This window comes from Lissotriton helveticus, chromosome 8 (genome assembly GCF_964261635.1).
Source record: "Lissotriton helveticus chromosome 8, aLisHel1.1, whole genome shotgun sequence".
NCBI classification, from domain to species: domain Eukaryota; kingdom Metazoa; phylum Chordata; class Amphibia; order Caudata; family Salamandridae; genus Lissotriton; species Lissotriton helveticus.
This window is the reverse complement of record NC_136069.1, coordinates 987,367,024-987,392,149: the sequence shown is the minus strand read 5'-3', so window position 1 is coordinate 987,392,149 and position 25,126 is coordinate 987,367,024. Positions and strand designations below refer to the sequence as shown.

The following is a 25,126-nucleotide window of genomic DNA, read 5'->3' as shown; positions in this document are numbered from 1 at the left end:
CACAATGCACTGTACCCAATGGGTGTCCAAACATATTAGCTCACTTGTCCGTATCACTGCATGTACCTGTGTCCCAGAGGTGCCGACTACCCTTAGACACAATCTATTTCGGCTGTGAACCCAGTCTATTACCTACAGAAAGTTTTGCGCCAAGAGCACAGAATGCCCTCCTACTGCAGCCTTGGTACCCGTTCCCTTCAGCCACTTACACACTTCTGCACCTGATGATCTGGTCACTAAGCACAGGTGAGGCGCCTCTGATCTGCAGACAATGCTTGGCTATCCGATACAGCCCACCTCCATGCCACCAACTTTGAACGGCATCATGTTGAATCATGCCACACATTAAGGATCTGATTAGTGGCTATATTCAACATCACGCACTGTAAACCAAATGGCGAATGTGCCCACCCCTGAACCCTGAGGCCTACCCTATGTCCAAGGATTACTGAAGCCAGGCGTTCATTGCTTACCAACGCTTTTCCTACCAAGGTTTGAGGGCTGTGAATGATCCCATTAAATTGTGCTCTATGTAATTAAACCTCGAGTTTTGCAACCACAACTTAAACAGATCTTGGGGAACGGTACAGCTACACTCAACATACCTGCACAATAATTGTCCAACTAAACAGTTTCTGGCTCCACAAGAACTGAAGACCTTGCGCTCCGGCACTACTAAGTGAGCAACATTGATCCTGTAAACAGCTTGTGTAAATACACAACTACGTACCATTCCTTTGAGTCCACCACAGCTGGCACGAGGGCAGATCACAAAGACATCAAAGACAATAAATACAACACATCTACACTTAACTGGACCAAGACAGAATCCGGGGCCAGCCTGGATATTATACTATAGTGACTCGGAGACTTACATGACTTGGCCCAAAAAACAAAAGTAAACACAGCTGCCTTGCATCACGACCATCAAGCCTTAAGCAATGACTTTTAAAATATGTCAGGCAGACTTACAGAAGCAGAGGCTAGAATTGGCATGCTGGAGGAATCTGCGTCTTCTGACAAGACAAGAGTGGATTCAGTTTCCAACAAAATCAAATTCCTGATGAAAGCCATCTTCTAGTTGGAGGATCAGAAGCGCAGAAGTAATCTGTACATTTGTAGGCTCCCACAAAAGGTAGAAGTCGATGCAAACTCCTGTGTTGAATATTTGGAGGCCTGGGTACCCTGCACCATGACAATCAAATTTGACAGAGACTTTGAGATAGACCGGGCTCACAGACTCACGATGGGCAAGCCCCACTCATACCCTCAAATTTGCACCCTAGAGTCATGATCTTTAGACCGCTAAAATATTGGCACTCAGAAGCCATGCTTGCACATATGAGGAAAGCTCAACACATCCTCTGGAACGGAGCAAGAATCAATATTGCACAGGACTATTCAAAGGACACAATGACCATCAGGAAACTCCCTGTTTGATACTTGGGGCCAACCAGGATTAGCAGTGCTGGAGCTGTTGTAATACACTTGTACCTCTTAGCACCATGCCGGATACGTTATATCTGTATGCATGTCTCATAGCATGAATACAATACTTCTTTTCAGTAGAACTGTTTGATGATCTCAGTAGAATGATTGATGTAAAATGATTGATTGATGTCTCAGTTCACACTGCTGAGGTTTTCAGCCGACATATTATTGTTTTAGGTCTATATAGGCCAGTACCTGACACGTTCCACATGTCCATTTGGATAATGGTCAGGGGTGGCATTTGGCCAGAGTCCCCATCACCAGCACTACCCACACTGGCCTCTACCACTTATCCTGCCATTTCAGTCCAACAATGGATGCCTCAATAGGTCCCTACCAAATCAGTGATTGAACCTCACCACACCCTTACACTGATTGAAACCCTCAGCATACCACATAGTTCTAAAATGCATCCTCTCTAGCCAACTCTGTTTAACTCTATCGCGTATCAAACCACCAACCATAACTGTCCTAAGGTACAACCTTTAGCTACCACACCTACATTTTATCTCCGTAAAACTGGTCTCCTCACAGTAATAGTGGTCAGACACCGGACTACCCTATATCCTTCCCGTCCCAACAGACATTTGCCATCATCCATTTCACACATCACCTGTGAACATTAGTACTCCTGCAACTTCCTCTAGTATGACCCTCTCTCTACAATTGGTACCAACCAGCTATCCTGCAGGGCTGGCAAGGCTAGCTTGTGGCTCAGTGTGTTCCACATTGAATAAGGGTGGGGGAGTGCATCTTATACACATTCCAGGAGATGGGTGGAGGATGGGTAGGGGTTGGGACTGTTGATTTTGTTATAGTTTTACTTGTATGTTTTATTACACCGGCTCTTCTCCCTTTTCTCTATCTCCTCTACTCTACCTTTTTCCCCTCTCCCCGTCCCTTCCACTCTCTCCCTCGGCTACCTGGGCGAACCTTCAATATACACTGCCTCAATACACACAATACCCAACCCCAGGACACCACACACAATACTGATCCAAGCTTGCAAACGCGTACTAAACAACCCAATCAAACACAAGGTGCCTCCTCTTCTCTCTCACCCGCAAGTTTTTCCCCCCCGAAACATCCACCCAACGATCCAAGATACCTTGCTTACTCACCATGGCTCTTCTCAAACATACTCTCACTAAACACAAAGGGGCTTAACCAACCTGTAAAACGTAGAGTCGTGGTAGCTTATTGTAACAAACTGATGGGGGATATCATCCTCTTACAAGAGACCCACCTGAAATATATTCACTACCCAAAATTCTACAGCTCATGGATTGCAGACATTGGCCTCTTCCCAGCCCTATAAAAAATAATGGGCTGGCAACACTAATATGTAAAAAATCTGATATCCCAGTCATATCATACACTCACAACCAATCAGGCAGATGGCTCATCTCTAAGGTGGAAAAAAAGAGATCTAGTGTTCTTTATTGTAAACATCTATGTGCCACATGACCAAGCTACTGTTTTCTGAGGATCTATACAAACAGCTCTCGGACCTTCCAGACAACCTAGGCTTTTATCTTAGATAGAGTTTTCATCTTGCCTATGGACGGTAACCTAGACAGAATATAAATTCACAAATTTATAGGAAATAAAGCTCACAAACAAATGAAAACTTCGCACCAACACTCATTTTCATGAATATATTATATTATGGTGAGCTCCACCTCTCTCAATCCCTGAAAATTGAACAGATAGTGATCTCTGATCACACGTGTCTATCCAAATAATTCTCAATGTTATTCTCGAAAAGTGGCACTTGAATGATGATCTCCTAGATGACCCCAACAATAGAACGAAGAAAGCGACGACCATTGAAAACTTCCTCAAAGAAAACCTCCTGAACTACACATCCCCTACAACCTGATGGGACGCCCTCAAATCCACATTAAGAGGAACACTGAGTCACATTGTGTCTTTAAAAAAACACAACTATATCTAACCGTCTCAAAGAACTAGACTCTAATATCCAAAGGCTAAACTCCCAACTTAGATATTCTAAAGGTTCATCTCTCCTATCTAAATTGTGTGCAGCACAATATGAATACAACAAAATCCTTAGCCAGAGGGCCTGAAATGGATCAAAGTGGTCAATGCAGGCAGGCTTTGCAATAAAACAAAGCAGACAAATCGCAAGCCAACTATTTAAGATACACAAAAAACAAATCCCTCATAAAAAGCCCAGAAGTGGTGGTTACCACATTGATAGAAGGTATACTTGACTCCGTTAAAGCATTTTATGGGGAACTCTAGAACTCCAACCCGCCCATCTCCATAACTAAGATTAACGATCATTTAAAATCCTGCCATCTCCCTAAAATATCACAACAGGACTCTCTCGCCATCAGTAAACCCATCACAAAAGAAGAAATTATTTTGCCAATACAGTCCCTTAAAACTGGCATAGCCCCAGGCCTAGACGGCTACTCTACAAAATGTTATGAAAAAGTTGCCAACAAAGTGACAGGTCCCCTTTATGCAGTTTTCCAACAGTATGCACCATCGGGCTATATTACTGGCTCAGCCACTGAAGCTACTATTGTGGTGATAACTAAGGAAGGGAGAAATAACTTAAATGTCAGAAATTACAGACAGATCTCTCATATCAATATCGACTGCAAGATCCCACAAAGATTGCGGACCTCAGACTGGAGTTGGTCATCCCAACCCTGATGCCAAACTCACAAATGGGTTTCCTCGAAGACAGACTCATGGGGGACATTATCAGAACATTCTGCCGTGTCTCAGAAGGAGCCAAACTGTCCCATTCACCAACAGCGCCCTAGCACTTAATGCAGAAAAGACCTTTGACAAGGTTTCTTGGCCGTTTTTACATGCCACATTACACAGATAACACCTGGGGAATGCATTTATCTGCATGATTATGGCCCTTTATCCGGCCCCACGGCAAGAGTTCGGGTCAACGACCACATACCCCAATCCTTCACTCTCTCACAAGGTACTCGTCAAGGATGTCCGCTCTCACCTCTTCTCTTCCTAGTGGTCATTGAACCGTTAATCTCCACCTTTCGAGAAAACCCAGGGATCAGAGGCATTAACTACTCCTCAGGCAGACACGTTAGTAGCTGTTATGCAGACAATGCATTGTTATTCAACAAGGATGTCCCACAAGCCATACCAATCATTATGGAAGAAATAGAAAAATATTCACAAGTAGCAGACTAGTCCCTGAATGAAGATACAAACTGAGGTATTGCCCCTAAACATTCACTGTACACCTGCTGTAATCGGTGACCTTGGTCTACAGTGGCAACCGACAGCCATCAAATACCTGGGCATATGGTTTAGCTTTGATCTTAAACTCTCTGTTGCAGTTAATGAACAAACAACAAAAAACCCTTACCAAAATAATAACTTCTCAACACCTGATACCCGAAAAATATCACATGGTGGCGGTGAGTGGGAACGGTGAAGATGATGATAACCACCCTGATTAACTAGCATGCTTCCAGTAGTCCTCTATCCTTCATCTTTAGGTCGATGGATAACCACCTGCAAATTCATATTGAAAGGTAAAAACTCAATAATTTCTATCGAAATCTTGAATAGGAACAAATCCTCTGGGGGATAAACATCCCAGACTATCCCCGCTAGCAAAGAGCGTTCCTGACATCCATGGGTGCAAGGTGGCTGCGATCACTGGAATCCAGCCGCCCGTGGCTCAGCATTGAATCCAGCTTAACTGTACTACTACCCATCAGATACACCCTCACAAGGCACAATATCTCGAAACTCCCTCTGGAACACTCCAGACAAATAATAATGGTTGCGTCACTCCTACTCCTCGACTAACGCCTTGAACACAGATTACACGGCTCGTCCCTGGAATCCCTACGGTTCAACCGCACAATTAAACTTAAGGGGAAGACGCTATTCTGGGATACATGGGCTCAACAAGTCATAAACTCCATAAAAATCTGGGTTCGCGCACCAACCCTATACTGCTCTCCACCTGGCAAATTAAATTTGATCTACCCAATACTGACTTTTACAAATTTCTAAGACTCAAAAGTGTTTTGAGCAATCGGAGACCCCTACATGAACCACACCTCCCCAGACTTTTAGGCACCTTTAAAGGGAGAGGCCATACCGCCTCACATCTGTACAACCTTTTCAACACATCTAATGGTCAGGCTCTGAGATTATTTCACTGACAATGGAAACTCTACACGAGGTCAGCAAGCTCCTTTAACTTCAAAGAAACGAAATTAAAATAAACCCGGAAATCATCCTTTGATGCCAAAATCACCCCTGCACTAACTAGCACAATCTAGATTCTGGCCCATCCAAAAAATATACTGGACCCCAGCCAGACTACACATACTGGGTATGAGGGACTTTAATACATGCTGCTGGTGTGGGGGGAGCCATGGGTACCTCCAACATATGTTTCTTAAATGCAAATTGTGACTCCCACTATGGAAAAAGATGCAAGACCTCCTACATCAGATCACAGGGGTTACACTAGAGATTGACTTCCTAGCAGCTGTCTTGGGCCTACATGCCAACCCCGTTCCTCTGAATTAGACTCCCACACTTCCTTGGTAGAGGTCCTCCTCCTCCTCCTCTTGGGCACCAATACATTTCTCTCATACTGGTAGTCAACATCTCCAAGTGCCTTTGGTAAATGGTGGAATTTACTATGGTCTGTCAAAGGACTGACAACACTCTACACACTAACTTTCACTGCACTTCCTGCCCCAGATGCCTTTGGGAAGCCTTTTTTGAATACTTCGAGAACAAACCTCCGTGAACTCCCCTCTTATATCACCTAACAGCCTACGGTAATGCCCGAACTTTACCCCAACAGTCCGCTCACTCCTGCCTGACCCTCTTGACAGGTGTGTTCCCCGCCCAGTGGAGCCAATTTTCCTCGCCTCTTTCTCTACTCCTATCTTCTTTCTTCTCTCTCTCTCCCTCCTGCCCCTCTCACTTAGGTTTCCCTTCTTCCCCCATACCCTCTCTCTGCCCCCTCATGAGCCAGCAGTCCTCTTCTGATGTACACTCAGGTAGACAAGCTCAATTGGCACTGGCTAGGTCTGTTGGTCGCTCGACATAACTACTGCCATGTTTGTTTTGTAATAAGAGCATACCACCTTGATGGACGATAATGTACCATGAAAACAACACAATGCACATAAAATCTCTCTAGGGAAACAGGTTAAGCAACGAAACTGGTGTTTACTATGTACTTGCACGAGGGAGCAAAGTCACCCCCCCAAAACTACATTTCAGAAGGGCAGTCCTGACCTAATGAAGATCTCAGCAATTATATCACATCTGTGTTGTATTGCTAAATGGGGTGTTTACTAATTGCTTAATTTTATCTTGATCAATATGTAATGTGTGTCGAAGCATGCCGATCTCATTATACTTTACTGCTGTCTGAATTCTTGAGTCGGATTTCCTACAAGGGTTGCCAAATTTTAAGACAAGACTAGGCTGGACTCGGTGTTGTCTTGATTAAAGAGACACTAGTCTGTTGTGGGGCTGAGGATGGACAGAGAGATGACGCCCTACTCTCCAATAAGCAAGGAGACTAAAATACTATTACTCCATACACAGGCTTCGGAGTGCCCTTTAATTCTTCACGGAGCGTTTTCGGGAGTAGCCCCATATGACGTACTGAATGACGTCTACCCCGTCAGAACTATCTAAAGAAGGCAGCATAAGCAAGGGGAGGAGGACGTGCTTTGGAGAGAGGAAGTGAACGCGAACACCGGAGGACGCGAAGAAAAAGAGCCCAAACAGATCCTGTGGATGAGGTCCCACACCCCTGCAGAAGAGGAAGCCCAAACCAATGTCCCGGACGACAAGAAGACGCCAGGAGGCCAACAAGACAACAAATCGCCTGCCACTCTCCAGGAGGAGCGTGGCTGGACAAGGTACGGCTCCAGCTACTGGGGTTTTCTGGGCACTGGGAAAGGAAGAGAACTTCTTAAAGGGAGGACACCGTCTCTGTATCCTAAACCCTATCTGGCTGCACATGGTGGTGGCAATTGGTGATGCTCCCTCACAGACCTCTACCCGAGTCTGAGGACTTCTCAATCCCACTGACTGATCTGTTTTTTTTTATTTTACAGGAAAACGACAGAAATGTGTGATCCCCAGTGTGCATATTGGAATCCTCGGTGAAGACAGGAATACCTCCTGAAATAGAACTCAACTTCCGAATTACAAAAGTGTTACAAATTCTGTGTATAGCAAATACAAAGACAGAAGAAAAAGAATACAGATTATAGCCTCTCCTTTGGGTGTCCTTTCGTGGGTAGTTCCTCCCTGGTGAAACTTGTGACAAAGTCTTAACTTTTAGACTATTTTTAGAGACAAGTGTTACTAAATCCTAGTCATTGGTTTCACATACCTTGTCAAAGTGAGAGAGGGAACAAACTAAGGATGAACAGAGATGGACTGTGCAGGTTCCCTGGAATTTTCACTTCTGCAGACACAAAATATAATAGGAAACCAAGGCAATTCTTCTGTACTAACATCCAACATTCCAATACGTTTTGCGTGTGTTGAGATTCTGGGGTGAATAGGCTTCACAATGGTATGTATCAGAGGTGTATTAAAGAAGTAGAGGATTACGGGTAATAAGCATTTGCTAATATTCATTTTATCATGATATTCACCTTACCAGTTTTTAAATTACAGAGATAAAATTCAAAGACACATTTCTGAAATGGAAGTAAACTACAAACTGTACAAAAGAAACCCAACAGAAAATACGGACTTCTTCAGTTTTAATGTTTTCCTAAAATAAGCCTTGGGTCCTGCCACACTTTGTATGTGACTGTAGTTTATTGGGAATCGTACAACTCTCAATAGCAGAAGCACAACGAACGTCCTGAAAATCCTTACTCTTAAATAAGACAAAAGTGTTAACCATTGTAGACACCACATTATTAAGAATGAAGGCAGCATTGTATCAGGTTCCTGTTTGCCAGAACCAAGCACCAAGGCTTTGGAGAATCAAACATGAACCACAGTAGCATTCCATTGCCCTACCATAATGGCATGTCTACTCTTTGCAAGAAGCCACAAACAGCATGGTCAATTATGGCTCTAGCAATGAGCCTAGGTGGCAACACTATGTTTCGGCAATACAACCAAGTCAGTTGTACTTCCAAATACACACAGATCTCGGATTTAGGTCCAACACTGCACACAACACTAAGAGAGCCTAATCCCAGCGGACCTTGCTCCACAGAGTCATGTACTTAGTTTAAAAAGGAGACCCCAAGACTGCCATCCAGGCACTAATCCTATTCCAGCTCAACAGTACTGGTCAGTGTCCCTAAGACTCATCTAGTATGCATGTGGAATGCCCTAAGAGAGTGCAGTCTCATTAAAGGTTTCCAAAAGTATAATAGAAGCAAACCACAACTCTTAGAACTCTAAACATTTCATTAAAGTCCTGCTGAAACATCTACTAGGCCTTCAACATGCACAATCTACCATATCCGGCCACCAAGGTCAAGTCCACCAGATGAATATACATCATCCTGCAGCACCACCAGACTGTACCAAGAAACGGAGGCAAGACAGGCCAGGCCAAGAAGCCAGGATTCACCTGCTTTGTGCTAATGATGGGCATCACTTGTGAATATGACAGTCTCCATCCATGCCCCACTTCATCCCCCGAAGTAACACCTCATACTACTGTAAACACCTCCTAAATGGACAACCGTGAAAATATCACTGCTATTTCCCAGCCACAGACCGATAGTATTCCTCTTTCCTCCTTTTTATCTGATCGTTCACTCTTATTCCCCTTCGTTCAAGTTACTGCAACCGTTTTCTGCTTACCCTCCAGCTCACTTCTGTACCATTATCCCCCACTCACCCCACCTTGTAAAATCATATTCTCTGCAGTGCCCTATGGATTTGTACCTAGGTTTGTACTATTCAAATCACATGCAATTCCAGTTTGATAGAGGGATTGGCAATATTAACAAAAAGGAAAAAATATATTACTTCTATCATACATAGGCATTAAAATCCATAGGCACTACAAAGCATGAAAAACAAGCTGCACTAAATATGTGCCCCTCAAAAAATTAACCAAATATGGACATGTCCACACCCAAAGTATATATTTAGCAGTTTATATAGTTATCTTTAAAAAAAATTATTGGGGTTGATTACTATGAGTGTCAGAGAGCCTCCAACCTCGGGTCGGAGGCTTTCTGACCCTCATCGTCAGTTTCAATTCCGACCGGCTGATTATGTACAGCCAGTCGGAACTGAAACTGGCCGGTCATTCCGGCTGCATTGCGATGGGCTCCAGGGGCCCGTCTTCCAGTTGGAGACTGGTCTGTAATCCAAATGTAAAGCGTTTCTGCCTTCTGGATTATGATGCACGGTTTCCGGCAGGGTTTCCATTCCGGACTTTCCGATATGGAATCCCTGTCAGAAAGCATGTTTGCGGGCCCCTAGGCGGGGGCATCTTCTATTTTCAGCCACCAGTTGGGAGTCGAGGGGACGCCATAGATGCCCCCTTGTTGATCCCTGCACCTTCTGGCAGGCACCTTAAGATGCCTGCCATGGGGTGCAGAGAATCTCTGCCAGAGATGAACAAAGACTTCCATCCTCTATGGGAGTTTGTGTTTTGGCCAGTTTATGGCCGTAACACAAGCTCCCATATAGGAATGTGCGGTCACATCGTGATTAGTCGGTCGGTCGAGTTTCTGCCAGACATCCAAATAAACCCTATTGTGTCCGAAGATCTTGTTGGTATTCCATGTGAGTACAAGGAAAATTATTGAGCTCAATTGTCAGCATGAAAACGCATCTTTGTGGTTTTTGCTTTCCCAGCATTTAATGCCCAAGCTGCTGAAGATGGCAAATAAGACCACTATACAAAAAACCCCTAGACAGAACATTCAGAAGCTTTTCGGGGGCTCAAACAGGTTGACCACTGCAGCCACATACTGGAATAACTCCTTCCTGACTACCCATAGTACAAAATAGCATCTGTGCCGACTCACACTTCTTTCTGGTGGACAATGTCCGGTCGATTACAGATGTGCGCCAAAACAAAGGCCAGTTAGTTGAGATAAATATTGTACTTTCAAAGGAAAACTTTCGAGACCGCATTAGAATGTGGCACTTCAACCCTCATCTCTTAGCCTAAAGCAAGTAGTTTCTGTCAAGCAGAACCAATCTTGCATTTTATGGCACACATAATATTTGTCTGGCGAACTTTTCTTCTGCCCTTCACTTCCCTTTTATCCCTTTTGGATTAGCACATAAATATGTCCACTGAGCATGCAAAGGCTAAGAACATTGAAGAGCACTGATGCTATGCATACAAAGCCCCATTCCCAATGGGAACCAATCTTGACCGTGGTCAATTTCACTATATTATTCTGCACAATGAGAAGAATACAGAGTCAACGGGTTTGCCACTGACTGTCTAGGAGTGGTAGTTGAGGGGCCCAGAAGAACAGCCAGGCCAGTAGTAACATACCATAAACAACAAGTAAGCAAAACAATGTAGAACTACGCAAAGCAAAAATAATGGGGGAAAAACATATTTAGAATGGGACTTCACCCATAACTGCTACATGTGAATTTATCTTACCTAAGGACTGGTAGAGTTCGGTCATTTTGGGATGATCCCAGCAGGTTGTTTGGTTCTCATGGCTGAAACACAAAAAGGGAAGGAGGAATTAAGGTTAGATGTAGGGGGCACAGATCAATAGTAGTCAAGACATTTTGAAGCGGGGCACAACACTTGACACAGTGTGAGATATCCCTCCTGGGGTCACGTTCATTTCTCCCAAAGATATGGATAATTCCCTCACCCCTAGTTCCTGAAATTATTTGTTTCTGTCTTCTCCTGCCTACTCAAAGAGATGGTGTGCAAGCCAGAAAACATGCATGCGCCTAAGAAATTCATCTCCTAACTACAAATAATACATTTGGGAAACATCATTTTAAAAGACACTGAACATAACCACGCTGAACATTCTCTGATGCTTCAAACATTTAGTGCTTTCATTTCACAAAAGATGCTATTTTTGGAGGATCCTGGAACGAAGCTTTAAACACAGCCTCTTCCAATGAGAGCTCAGAGTTCAATTTTTAATGGGAAGAACACAGCAGCATGGATGTCAGTCAAGCAAATACTTTAAAATAAATCTTCAATTTTACAACCTCCCTTCTCCCACACATTCCTGTTTTAGAAACATTTCATCCAGACTGAAAAAGGGTAGCATGTAAGGAAACAGTCAGGCAGCTCTATACTAACTTTTCATAGTCTTTCATTATTACCTGTGCATTTTATGCCCAAAGTGTTTCAATCTACTATTGAAAGTACCACCACGTCTTTGCAAAAACATAGGCCTCCTATCTATATATGCAAATGTGTAAAGACTCATATGTTTTTATTCCATCACTTTTCAATTGGCAATATAAAACCGCTGTAGAGCCCGCTAACTACACGTCAGTACTGACATAGGCCAATGAAAGAGTAAAGAAGATGATAAAATACCACCACTGAGTCTATCAACCAATAACGTAGCAGACTCTGACATAATATATCTTGCAGAGGCTCAACACTGCAGGGGGTTGCATGGAGATGGTATAACCTAACAAACGACCTGGGTTGCCCATTTTGGTAGCCTCCTGCGATTGTATCGAAGAATTTGTGGCAGAAAAATATTAATTGTGCACCCCAAGAAAGCGGCAGAAATTGTATTCCTGAACAAACAAAAAAAGGGGTGGAAGCGAACTCTCAGGGATAATTAAGTCCTACACTGCCACATAATTTCAGAGGGCATGAAATGAGGGTACATATAAGGGATGATTTACAGATGATTGAATGGCAATCATACGTTTTGGGTAAATTAAATGTAAAGTTTTGAAATACACAAAATTCCTTGCACACTATTGGAAAGCTACAACACTCACCATTATAGCACTGCACACACACACACCAAAGCTTTTCTGGTAATTGTACCAGATGTACATTTACACATACATAACTGCTTAGAAAAATTGCATTTGCACTTAAGCTATTGGTTTTTTTCTCCACAGGGAAAATATTTCCTCCTCTCCCGTCAAAAAACCTCTTGCATACAACCCATCAAATTTGAGGATGTTCCTACCCCATTCTGACCCCAGGTACAGCTCTACTTGTTGCATTAACAGCAGCAGACTTGGACTATATCCACAGGAGAAATGTGTCTTACAAAGGCCTACAAACACACAGTCCTGAAATGTGCTGGTGTTCATATACATTTCATGTCATCCCTCTCCCCCTCGCCGGGAACGCCCACTGCCTCCTCCATGAAAAGGTTTACTGATGTGCAAAATGACATCATGGCGGTATCATTTTGTGTGAAAGTAAATCCATTTGCGAGTGTAAATTCAGACTCTGAGAATACCAACTTAAACTCTTAAATCAAGCTTGCATGTGCACTCAAGTTCAATTTAGGTACACTCACAGCTTTATGAATGGGGTGCAAAATGACACATCCTCCAATTAAATTTGATTGGGCAAAGAGAATCTGCCAGGTGAATTTTACAAGGATGCAAATGTGCTTATCATCTTAGAACTAGCTAATTGGTTCTAGGAAGATGCAACATATGCCAATATCTATCACTTACATGGTATTGTTTCAACAAATGGACATCAGAGCAAAGTAACAGATACATTATTATTATTTTCCTTTTTGGTGCATGCCATACCAGAGCAAGATTGCGCGAAGTAAGTCCATTTCCTGGAAACTCATAGTGACATGTAGAATATGGTCAGGTTGCTTGTGCGCCCAAACACAAGAAACATTAATTAAAAACTCAATTTTATGGCCGCAATGCATAGAAAACTATTTGTTACCGAGTAAAAAAAAAGTCTGCAAATGTTAAAGGACGGTATCAGGAATACACACTGAACAAAAAATATGAGATTAACGAAGATGCTTATGAAGAGGATACTGGGTAGCACGTCATCCTATTGTTTTGTATAGCTCGATGCTCCATTATAAAAAGGCAACCATTCTAATGTTTTTGAGTTCGTTGTTCGATTAAAAAAGGGAACAAGCCACATCTAATTTGTTATTTCTTGTAGCCAAAAAGTGGCAGTCCAGCCTAGTGGCAGAGCAAAAGGATCTTGAATCTGACAAAAGTGGTAGTAAGTAGCAGGAGGTAGTGTGAAGAAAAAAAATCTCTAGATGTGATCAGTGTTACTGACAGCTATGCCTCTGCCTGCTACCATCACACATGGAGCTATAGTAGAAAAGAGCAGCACTAGGACAACAAACAAGGCAAATGTATTTGCTATATTACTGCTGCTGGTCTAACATGGAATTGGGAAAATAGATTTTGCCCTAAACCCAGTATTCTGTTTCACGTATCCTTTATTTACACTGGTGAAAATAATGGTGCAAATCGGTTTGCCATTTTATTTTTGGCACAGGTGTTTAGTGCCTGTATACAGACCCTGATAGGCTAGCTAGAGCCTAGACACTGCTCTACTGTAACCAACTATGTATATGTTTCATGTCGTGGCAAACATGTTGCCTTTCAACAGCTTTTAGGAATCTGTATCTCCAGTGGATAGTAGACCAACAGAGCCTCACAGTAGGTGTAGGTTGCCGTGAAAATAACACGTTGCAAACTGAAGCATAAGACCTCTAGCTAACAGTCAAAAGAGACAAAATTATAAACATAAGTAATGATATAAGGGATAAAGTGCCCCCTGCTGTACATTATAAGGATACTGCAAGTCACTGAGGAGTTCCATAACCAGGAACAAGTCTGAAGCCGAGATCCTTTATAAGGTTATGGAAGTCCGAGGTGACTTGCACTATTCTTATCATGTATGCCAGGGGGTACTATATCGTCAGTGGTTAATTTGATTAAAAAAAAGAGAAGGGGGGTCTTTTGTGAGGAGGCAGCTTCGACCAGCCCATTTCTCCTGTAATACTGCCTAACACAGAACCAACAAATCCTACATGTGGGGAAGGGGATGTGGCCTAGCGGCCAGATCGGCTGACTTTGGGGCTGTGGAACCAGTATATTAGCATGAAAGTCGGTCCTTTGTCGACAATTTATGTCGCACAGACCGTTAACAATACAAAAACACTGGTGCAAAAGGTATACTTGGTCAAAAGAAAGTTGATGTTCTTCCTTGCAAAACTGCTCCGCAAAATGCACTCTTACACAGAACTGTCTGCGTTTGTTTTCAACACGAAATTATGACACACTAAGAAAGTAGTGTGAATAACACTTTATTGGCTGGGTACTGTTAACGAGAACATTATCTTGCTAGGAAGAGAAAAAACTAGACAAAGTAAAACTAGGAAAGTTTGTTGAAGTGTGTAAATTGTGAACTGCACAATCCTCCTCATTATTTCTAGACTCAGCTGCTTTCATTTCGTCAGCCTACCTCTTTGCTCCTCCTTTTGTAATTTTTTCAAAGCCTTTGACACTTGTTCATACTTTATTCTTTTAATCCATTTCCTTGCCCTTTCTCTCCCATCGCTCTCTTCCTTTCACCCATCTCCATCCATCTTCACTTCATTCATCTCCTCTCATTCTTACCCTTCTGACTTCGAAGCTGGGAAACCAGGTTTGAATCTTGGCATCGGCTTGACATCCTGTGATTCTGGGCAAATCACTTAATCTCCCTGTGCCCACCAAAAATGAGTGTGTTCTTAACTGGCGCTGAAGCACTGGTGTTGATGATTAAGTGCCAGTGCTGAGCACCGGAAACCACTGGTTCAAATTAAGCACTGTTCGTATATAATACATGGTCACATCAAAACCTTTCCCACAAGCCACTTAAAACCTTGGCGCATAGCTCTTTGATATGAAAGAGCAAGCATGTTTGTAAACATGAAGAATAAATAAAAAAATTAAACACATCAAAAACCTGTTAGATATTTGTTGCAAACAATAATAGAAACAGTTGAATACAAATTAGTAAAAAAAATTTTTTTTAAATAGGCCACAGTGGCTTGGAGTGTGTAGAAACAAGCAGAATGGTTTTAACTTTTCTATAAGGTGTGCACAAAGTAAACATTCTCTCCGCTTGCCATTGTAAGTCATTCAAATAAAGCAAAAGAAAGAAAAGCAACAATCCATATTCCTTGCTTTAAACAGCTGCTTCAATTATGATCCGTGGCCTGACCTGCCTTTCACCTCAGCTGCTGGTTCTGGCAGCAGGCATGGTGATGTCAGAACTCGGATGTAATAATTTAGAATAGTCAAGTTCTGAAGTCTTTTCTTCATAATCCGCGACTGAATGCATCACAAATCTCCGATTACAGAAAAATTAGAGACCGCTTTTTACACAGGGATTACAGAATCCCATGTATTATAAATAAATTAGAGACATGCATTTATACAGCGACTTCAGAATCCCATGTATTATAATGGTATCTTCCATCCCTGGACTTGCACAATAGGACACATCTGAATGATCTGAGAGAGTGTAAGGTAAGTAAGGGACTACCAACCTTCCGATCTCTTTTCTGCCATTAGGTAGGGTGGGCCACGGAAGAAGGTACAGCCACACCCCTTATTGGTTGGTTCCCATTCCATTGATTAGATTTTCCCCCATGGTAGAAACCTCTATAAACGTCTTGTTCTCCATGCTGCATCTCCAATAATACCTGCTCCTCTTGAAATGAAATGAAATGAAAAGGGGTTTTGTTGAGCGTGACTGCTGCCCTAAGGCGTCCAAGCGCTTGGAAGAAGGATAGTGCCTCATGAGACCACAGCTTGGGAAGGAGTTTAGTTGGTGAAGAGGAAGGGTTTGAGCTGTTTGCGGAAGGATGACAGGTTGGGATTAGATCTTAGGTGTATGGGGAGTGATGTTCCACAACTTGGCAGCGTTGAACGTGAAGGATCTTCCTCCTGCTCTTGACCTTTTGATCCGGGGGACTACCGCCAGAAAAGCTTGAGTAGAGCGGAGCTGCCTGCTGGGGCCATACGGGGAGAGAAGGGAGTGGTTGATCTTGGGACCGGTTCTCCAGAAGGCTTGATGGGACACGCACAAGGCCTCTCCAGGTGGCCATATTCTCCCACCAGGACTGCAGTTTATTGTCCCTTTCAGAGGATGTTAGTGGGCAACAGGGTACTTACTACTGCCTCTATTTATTTATTTATTTATAAAGTTTTATATAGCGCAAACTTGATCCCAAAGGATATCAGAGCGCTTTACAGTTATAGGGAAAGGTAACAATCAAAACATAAGTCTAACATGGGGAGTATAATAGGCATTGAATCAAATAGTGCACACACAACAGCTCATTTATAAATCCTGAGTGAACGAGGAGTCAGCTATATGATGGAGCGGAGTGATATTAGGGGAATAAGTGAAATAATCATATACAGGAATAATAACCAATACCAAAATAATAATCTAAACATGAGCCAAATGGGGCGTCTAATAGGCATTGAATCAAGTGGTGAACATCTAATAGATCATTTATACACATGGGTGAACGAAGAATGGGCAAGACATTGTAACATAATGACTTAAGGGGAGTAAATACAATAATCATGTACAGGAATAGTAACCAAAACCAAAATATTAATCATATTCTGGAATAATGACCGATACTATAGTATGTCCGATGCACTTAGAGCTAAAAATTGCCCCTCCTGTTAAGGTAAGAACTTATTCATGAAGAATCTTTTTACTTCCAATTTGAAAGCTGCCTTGGAAGAGATCCTCCGAATTTCAGGTGGAAGAGAGTTCCAGATTTTAGGAGCAGAGCCAGAGAAGGCTTGTTGGCAAGTTCTCTTTTTGCAGAAGATCTGTGGTTACTCCTGTAATTTGGTTTCTTACCTCCCTACCACACACCTCAGCAAATATACAGTGCTGATTCTCCCGAATATCAAACAAAATTGGCTTGGTCATAGGGAACACTGTTAAGCAGAAAAATGGGGAAAAGCAGAGCTGCAATACATGTGGCAACAACAGAAATTTCTCAATAGGAGAAGTGGGAAAGGAGAGACAGGAATGGGGAGAGGAATCATACATTTGGGGTTTCTCCATTTGTTAAGTTATTGCAGTTTGAGCATTTTAAACAAGGGTATGCTATCTTCTTCAGTCACTGACATAATAGTTGTCTTTCGCCTTGTGCCACCAATATTTGACAGAATTCAACTTCTGAAATGTTGGATTTCTGGAAATAGTTGTTGAAATTTACTATTATACACATCAATACCCTAGCACCTGAGACTGCTCATTTTGATACTGCTGAACATGTTAAAACATTGCTCAGCCTGGTTTCAACTTCAACAAATAAATATGTTTTCAACAAAATTTCAATTCTCGCTTACTATAAGTAATTTCTGGGTTTTAGTGGTTTCATTTTTTTGTAATTTTCTGACGTTTTTGTTTTGCAGCAGGAACTTCATGGGTGTGTTTAGTATTGTTCACCTGCATAAACAAATCCATTTGCAAACGTTTTGAAAATGCAATTGAAGCATTCAGTAGCACCAGTAGTGGCCGGCACGGATCAGGGGCAGGGGAATGAGAGGGTTTAAAAACAAGAAAAAAACATACCTGATTGCCGCATCCCTCCTCGTCTCCGTGGTCTCTTCAAGCCAGAACAGGGAAGCAGGAAGCACCTGGCTCCTAGGCACCCCATACTCAAACACAACGCTGCAAGGCAGCATTGTGATTGGTCTGAGCGCCTTGGGTCGGCGCTCAGCCAGGGACTAGGGGCCTGGGTACGTTCTCCACCCAAGTTGTAATGCAGCCTGCATGGAGAACATGCAAAGTGCGAATGAATGTTTGGCCGGCTCAAGCGGCTGGCCAAGCATTCATGCATACTTGAGGAGGGCAAACCACTCCTCCCCTGGCCTGCTCTGAGAGCAGAGCAGCCCCTCCAGAGGAGCTGCAGCAGCTGGGAAACATAAAATGATAATAACAACCAGATATTATCATTTAATATTTCCTTTATTTACACTGCTAAAAAAAATGGGGCAACGCTCCTCCGCCTTAGCCACTGAGTAGCACATATAATCCTGGCCTTTAGTCTATAAATCTGCACAAAGAGCCCATATTACGTATGTGGACATTATATTTAGTTTCGCCTGAATTGCCTCCTGATGATGCCTATCCTTTTAAAGAAGTAATTGGATAAATAAGGTGTAAAACTAGATGCAAAAATTGTTCAGGTCTTTTTTATTCCCATCAGTATCTTATAAACGCTAATTCAGTTGGTGAACCCCGCAATAACGGTATTTACACTGCTGCATTTTACTGCACAAAATGCAAACTGAAGTCCTAAAACTTAATGTACTTAGAAAATGACTACCAGCCCTCAGAGTCAGACATTGGGATTGAAAACAGGTGACATTGTTCTAAAATATTATTTTCCAATTTAACAGGCTGAATACAGAGCTACACTGCAACAATGCATGGACATTTAGGAACCGTAGCATTACTGCCTCAAACCTACCTTACAGCAGTCCTCACCAGTGTAGGAAATGAGGAGGATCCAGTTAGATCCCGAATCCAGAAGCTATTATTGAGCCAAATCTGGGACACTCTCAGCAGCACCTACACTTTGCTTAGCCGTCAGAGTAGCAAGTTGAAGGGATTGAGGGAGGTTTCTTATTTTCACTCCAAGCTGGGCCCAACACAAATGCCTCACTTTTAGGACATCAGTACCCTTTTTCATGCAGGGTGGGAGTTAGCAGGAGCCTAACGCATTTCTTCCAATTCCAAAATGGCACGAAGCAAAACAGACATCCAGGCCCGTATTTTTCATAGTGTTGTGTGACCCTTGCGCGATGCAAGGGGGCGCAGGAGCGACACAACAATAAAGTAAAATGTATCAAGCCACGCAAGGCCACGTTGTGTGGCCTTGCATGGCTTGATAAATCTGGAGTAATCAAAGGAAATGCAAATTGCTACTTTGAGTTACTCTGCCCCAGGGAGGCGTTCCATGAGTGGAACGTGGGTGTTCCAACGCTTCCACTCGTGGATTTTGGCTCATTCCCAAATTTTCCATTAGTGATAGACATGGGAATGCGTAAAAATGCTATGCCTCCTCAGAAGAGGAGTAACGAGGAGAAATATCTTTGTTTTTCTCGTTTTTATCATCTTTTTATGTGTGCTGCAGCTCACATAGAAAGAGAAAAACTCCTCTCAGGATGAATTTTTGTGCAGGAAGGGACACCTTTCTGCACAAAAATGAATCCTGCTTCCAACGCAGGCCCCCTTGTACCATGGGGCAGTGGTGCCTGCGGTGGCGCTAGGCAGCCAAAAGTGCGCTAGCTCAAAGGAAGGACAGGAATGCGCTGTAATATCTTAAATACGGAGCATTCCTGCCCTCTCTCTTTCACGCAGAGCAACAAGGTGACTTCTATGCAATACGACCTACAAGTGAAGTATTTCATAAACGTAAGTAAGTAACAAAATTTAAGTGAGGTGAAATACGAGCCTATGTTGTGGTCTCAATCAGGCAAATGAGAAAGGGATGATGAAATATATGTGACATTTCTTAAAAAGAAATAAAACAAACACGCACCCCAGAAAGCCTGGGCCATCTTATAAATATTTGAAGAGTAATCGTAAATCAAGATTAACATGGGAAGGCAAACAATTCTGTTAAGAACTGGCAAACCCAAAGAGGATCAGCTAAAATGACAACAAAAGTTGGACAGAACAGGGGCGACCGGGTCCTCCATTACAGAAGAGGAGCGTGGCCTCACTAAAATGCCCCCAGAGATGAAAAAATAAAATAGTAAGGAAGTTAATGCATTGCCATTTTATTTTTGGTCACCCCATCCTGAAAGGAGTGTCAGGATGGGGGTGGGGCTGATGCTGAAAGGCAGCGGGGAGGGTGGGCCCTCTTTTACACTTGTTTAAAGTGCCTATGTCTCTTTGCCAACATGCGCACCTTAAACCCCTCTAACCCATCTGTCTTGACAGCTGCTTTAGAAAAAGTAAAAGCCTCCAGTGCTCTTGTGAGCACTAATAGAGGCCACTCCAACCAATCCTGGTGCTACTCTGACGCTGTGAGAGCAGCGCCAGGATTGGTTAAGAGAGTTAGCTGGGGCCCTAGAGTTACAAGGGAAGACGACGAAGTGAGGATGACGCAGAGGCAACCATGGCAAGAACTATTTAATTGTATTTACTTAATTGTTTCATTATATAAAACTACCCATTTGCCCGCCCCTCCACTCGCCAAAGTTAGAGGATACCACTGGGACAGAAGAGGATTGAATTAAATAGACTGAAAGGAGAGACCAATCAAAACCCCTTGTACTACAGTTTTGCTTATGCAAGGAGGGCAGATAGTCCTCTAGTTTGTGCATTAAAAAAACACCCATAGTATTGGGGATCAAACCTTAATAAAGCCATATGATGCTGCAAAAAAAAAACTCTCTAAAATCACTCACAACCCGCTCTTCCAGCTCTTTTAAACAGTGTTCAGCCGAAAATCTATGTATTAGCAGCAAATCTCAAACTGCAAGCAATCACACGAGGGCTTCTTTGTTTGATTGGCTCAGGCAGAAATTTAGAAGTATATAATTTTACTTGCACCAGAAAAGAACAATTTCGAAGAAGCTCAAATCATCCGAATGTAGTTAACACACTTCCAGAATTGGAAAAAATGAAAATCTGCTTTACTTGTTAATAACGGATCCCCAGAGAACACCTACATTGGAAAATCCTAATGATCAGAGCAGTTGAAAAGTAGGTGCTTGTCACAGAGCTAGTAACAATGGGATGATTTATAAATACACCTTAAACCCAACGACTCAAAAACTGAGATTTTAACATGTGAAGATTAGAAAAACTATGATCTTTTAACAACCTGCCGTGAATAGGAGCACCAGTAAGGCCTCAAAAGAAATAGGAAACCTAGAAATGAACATGGACTTAGACAAACCATGAAAACTTTAACCAATTACCAAAATCCACAATTCATGTCATACACACACAGTGATGCGAATGAATATGTTTATTGTTTAGAATCGTTTAAAATCCTTACAATTATTAAAATCTCACCTAAATCTTCTTCAAAACTCCTGATAAAATATACTTTAGGTTTGTTACAATAGTGTCTTGATGTATTTAAAACATCTGATAAAAGATACACTTTCATTCTAGATATTGAAATACTACTACAACATTTTTACTAATCATGACATTACATTTCCAATTTTATATTAATTAGTGCACCCCAATGATTGTGGGTATTTTGTAGGTGTAACAGTCATTTAAAAAAAGCTTTTTAAGACCACAGCGAAAGGTTCAAGAATGAGCTCCTGAGTCCTTTAATATGACTGGTGCTGACACATGGAGGTGAATGTTCCCATATCTGTCATTCCCACAAAAGATCCAGTCAACTAATTCTCTTGTCATGTAATGGCTGGACTAAGCCAATTGTTTGTACCACTGAGCATCAATTTCAGATATGAGGTGCCTCCAAAGAAATCCAAATGTTGGGCAAGACAACTCCTATATATTCACCTACAACACCTCTATGTCTCCTGTCTTGAGATCTTCACTGCCTCCTTTTCCCGAAGATAGTTTTCCAGATTACTCTGCATTACCGACAAGGCAGTGAATGGAAGTGTCAAATTTTCCTTCAGACTTAGCTCAAGCAATAAGCTTAGAAAAGAAGACTGCATTCCAGATGTAAATATATTGACAATAACAGACTGATGGCAGTATTCTACGCCACCAGTAAAACAGAATTGTGTGCGTTCTATCCAACAAAAATAAGCATCTAATTCTCACAAATAAAATAATTTAAAACCTAACTCTGGAATTTGTGCTTCGTTACTACACATTAACTATGAATGAGCTACAAATAAATGTAGCAAAGATGTACCGATCCTAACTTCGTAGCTTAGTCTAAAACAAATGTGTACTATAGTCTTATAGCCCGCTACAGAGGGCTCAGTCAGTTGTTAAAGACCCTCAACCAGAGTTATAGGCCCTGACTGTAGCTAGGGGTCGATAACAAGATAGAAACCCTTTAACAACCAATAGAGCCCATGGCATATTAGAACATTACACCCACTAACATGGCCGGACTGGCCAGCCAGGGAAGCGGGCAATCCTAAGGCGGATGGACCCCTAGGAGGCCAGTTTTGACACTTTGAGGCCAATTTCGGCCTCCAGGAGTGGTGGTGCACGTGACGTGATCCCAGCGGCAACTTGAAAGTGTTGCTTTAGTTATAGCGCACATTAGCATGTCTGCACTTGGGGACCGAATTTATAATTTTTGCTAGGGCTGTCTTAAGTTCCCGGTCTGGCCCTGCGATAGAATGCTGCACATAAAATTTGAGAAACAGAAAAACAAACATTGGACTATTGGAGCAAGTGGACTGTACCAGTCATTATTGGCCTTGGGCCAATCCATCGTCTTCAGAGGACCTCCCAACGTTCCAATGTTCTAATAAAGTTTAAACAAACATGCAGATCAGCCTAGTGGGCGCAGTTATATTACTCTTATATCAAAGTTCCTTCCTCACAATTAACAGCAAGTAGATCTGTGAAGGAATAATATGACAACAAGGTCACTAGCATCATGATGAGGACACTTGTATGCACTACAATGATACTAATCGCTTCAAGTACACTGATAACTCAATGGCATGAAATTAGCATCGACTTACGGTATTTACATAAATCTGCAGAAATGTGTATGGGAATAACATTATAAATTGCATGACACTGAATGGAAATAGCTCGATTAACCAAAGGGATTTCATAGAGTAGCACTTCAGTGCCTTGTCAGGGGGAGGAAGTACTACATAAATGCCAATGAAATACAACATCATATAGCATTAATGACAACCAAGTACAAAACTGCTTCTAATTAGGTATGCATTAATTCAGGAATGCTGCATAACCAGGCTGGGCGTAATCTCTAAGCAGGGGTCAGGGAGAATTGTCAACAACAACTTCTGGAAAAAACTGTAAAAAGGTACACAAACTCACATGACTACTACGGATTGTATGATTCGGACTCTCTAAGCAATTCCTTAAATTTTTTTTTGCTACAGCAAAGCCTCACTGTGGGAACGGTTTGTCTAAGACTGTAGAAATAACTGCATTTTACCCTACTTTAAGTGCAAGATGAATATTTATTTTGTTGTCAAATATTCCTAAAATGCCTACAAAGTTGTGTTTGGTTTAAGAGATTGGTTTTACCCGTGTTGGATAAGATAACCCTTTTAAAGAAGGGTCTACAGCCCGTAACAATGTTATCTGGAAAGCAACAGCCTTAAATTAAGGTGTTTGAAATAGGAGCAATGAACACCAACAGTGTGCAAATGAATGATGAACCTGTCATGAATCTAATAGATAATCTAATATCCTAGGTTATTAAGAAAAAAAGGTGGTACTTACCTAGATCCAATATGACCTGTAATAGATTACATGCACATAAATTTGAGAATGTGAGCAATGGAGAATGTATTTTAATTCTATTGATGCATGTATTGTATATTATTGTTTTCTTACTTTTAAGGCCTTATAGCCGAAATAAAGTATTTGAATTGAATAATGTTAATACCTGATAACAGCCCCACCAAAGCACCCACTTTAGCATGCCAATCACTAGAGTTATCGCTGTCATGGTCCCACCTCTGGGTGGATTCTTACCCGTAAGCTCTCCTGTAAGTAGCAGTCTGAGTGATCAAGCAAGCTCATTAGGAAACATGGACCAGTCCCCCTTCGGTCTAATAAAGATTTAGGTCCAACCCCTCCACAACCAAATTCCAATCTCCCTGAAAGTCTGCTCAGAAGCCTTTCTCGGCTGTATTGAAACATGTTTTTAGGTCTCGTCCTTTACCATTCCGAAGGAATGGGAAATGGCGAGAATTCAAGTGCTCGAACTGATTGTCAAACCACCGCATTTTTTCGTGGCGTTTTCTTCGAGTGCACGTGGCCACAGGCACGCGCTTTTGGCCTATACACTTTCATGGCTATCTGTTCCTCAATGTCCCTCCCACCCTTCGTTTGATCTTGCCGCGAGTTCAGGCTAATGGCCCTCCCCCAGCACAGAGCGCGCATCGCGGCCGCACAGCACATCAAAGGGCTTCTCCCAGCGTGTGCTGTGCGGCTTCTCCTCCCCTAATTATGTGGCCGGCCGTACTTGTGTTTCCCGGCCGCTTCCCGGCGGCTCTTGTATTTAATTAGCAGCAGCAGCATTTCTCCTGCGCCAGGCCACATCAAAGGCTCTGTGCCACTTTCACCCACACAGCAACACTTACAGACACGCAACGCCACTCACACCCACGCAAGCCCACTATCATCCACGCAACACCACACTCACCCACGCAACGCCACTCACCCAAGCAACCCCACTCACACACGCAACGCAACTCATCGACGCAACCCCACTCATCCACGCAACCCCACTCATCCACGCAACCCCACTCACACAAGCAACCCCACTCACACACGCAACGCCACTCACACACGCCACGCCACTCACCCACGCCACGCCACTCACCCACGCCACGCCACTCACCCACGCCACGCCACTCACCCACGCAACGCCACTCACCCACGCAACGCCACTCACCCACGCAACGCCACTCACACACGCAACGCCACTCACACACGCAACGCCAGGCTACACATCATAAATAACAATCA

The 25,126-nt window shown here is 42.7% G+C and overlaps 1 protein-coding gene across 9 annotated transcripts in view; it reads right to left on the bottom strand.

Moving 5' to 3' along the window:
- DMD (dystrophin) overlaps positions 1-25,126 on the bottom strand; it is a 6,826,337-nt gene that overhangs the window by 483,979 nt on the left and 6,317,232 nt on the right. For all 9 annotated transcript variants that reach the window (XM_078657819.1, XM_078657824.1, XM_078657821.1 and 6 more), the window contains one exon: positions 11,114-11,175. In XM_078657819.1, the coding sequence (XP_078513945.1) occupies positions 11,114-11,175 (62 nt within the window). The remainder of the gene's footprint in view (positions 1-11,113; positions 11,176-25,126) is intronic.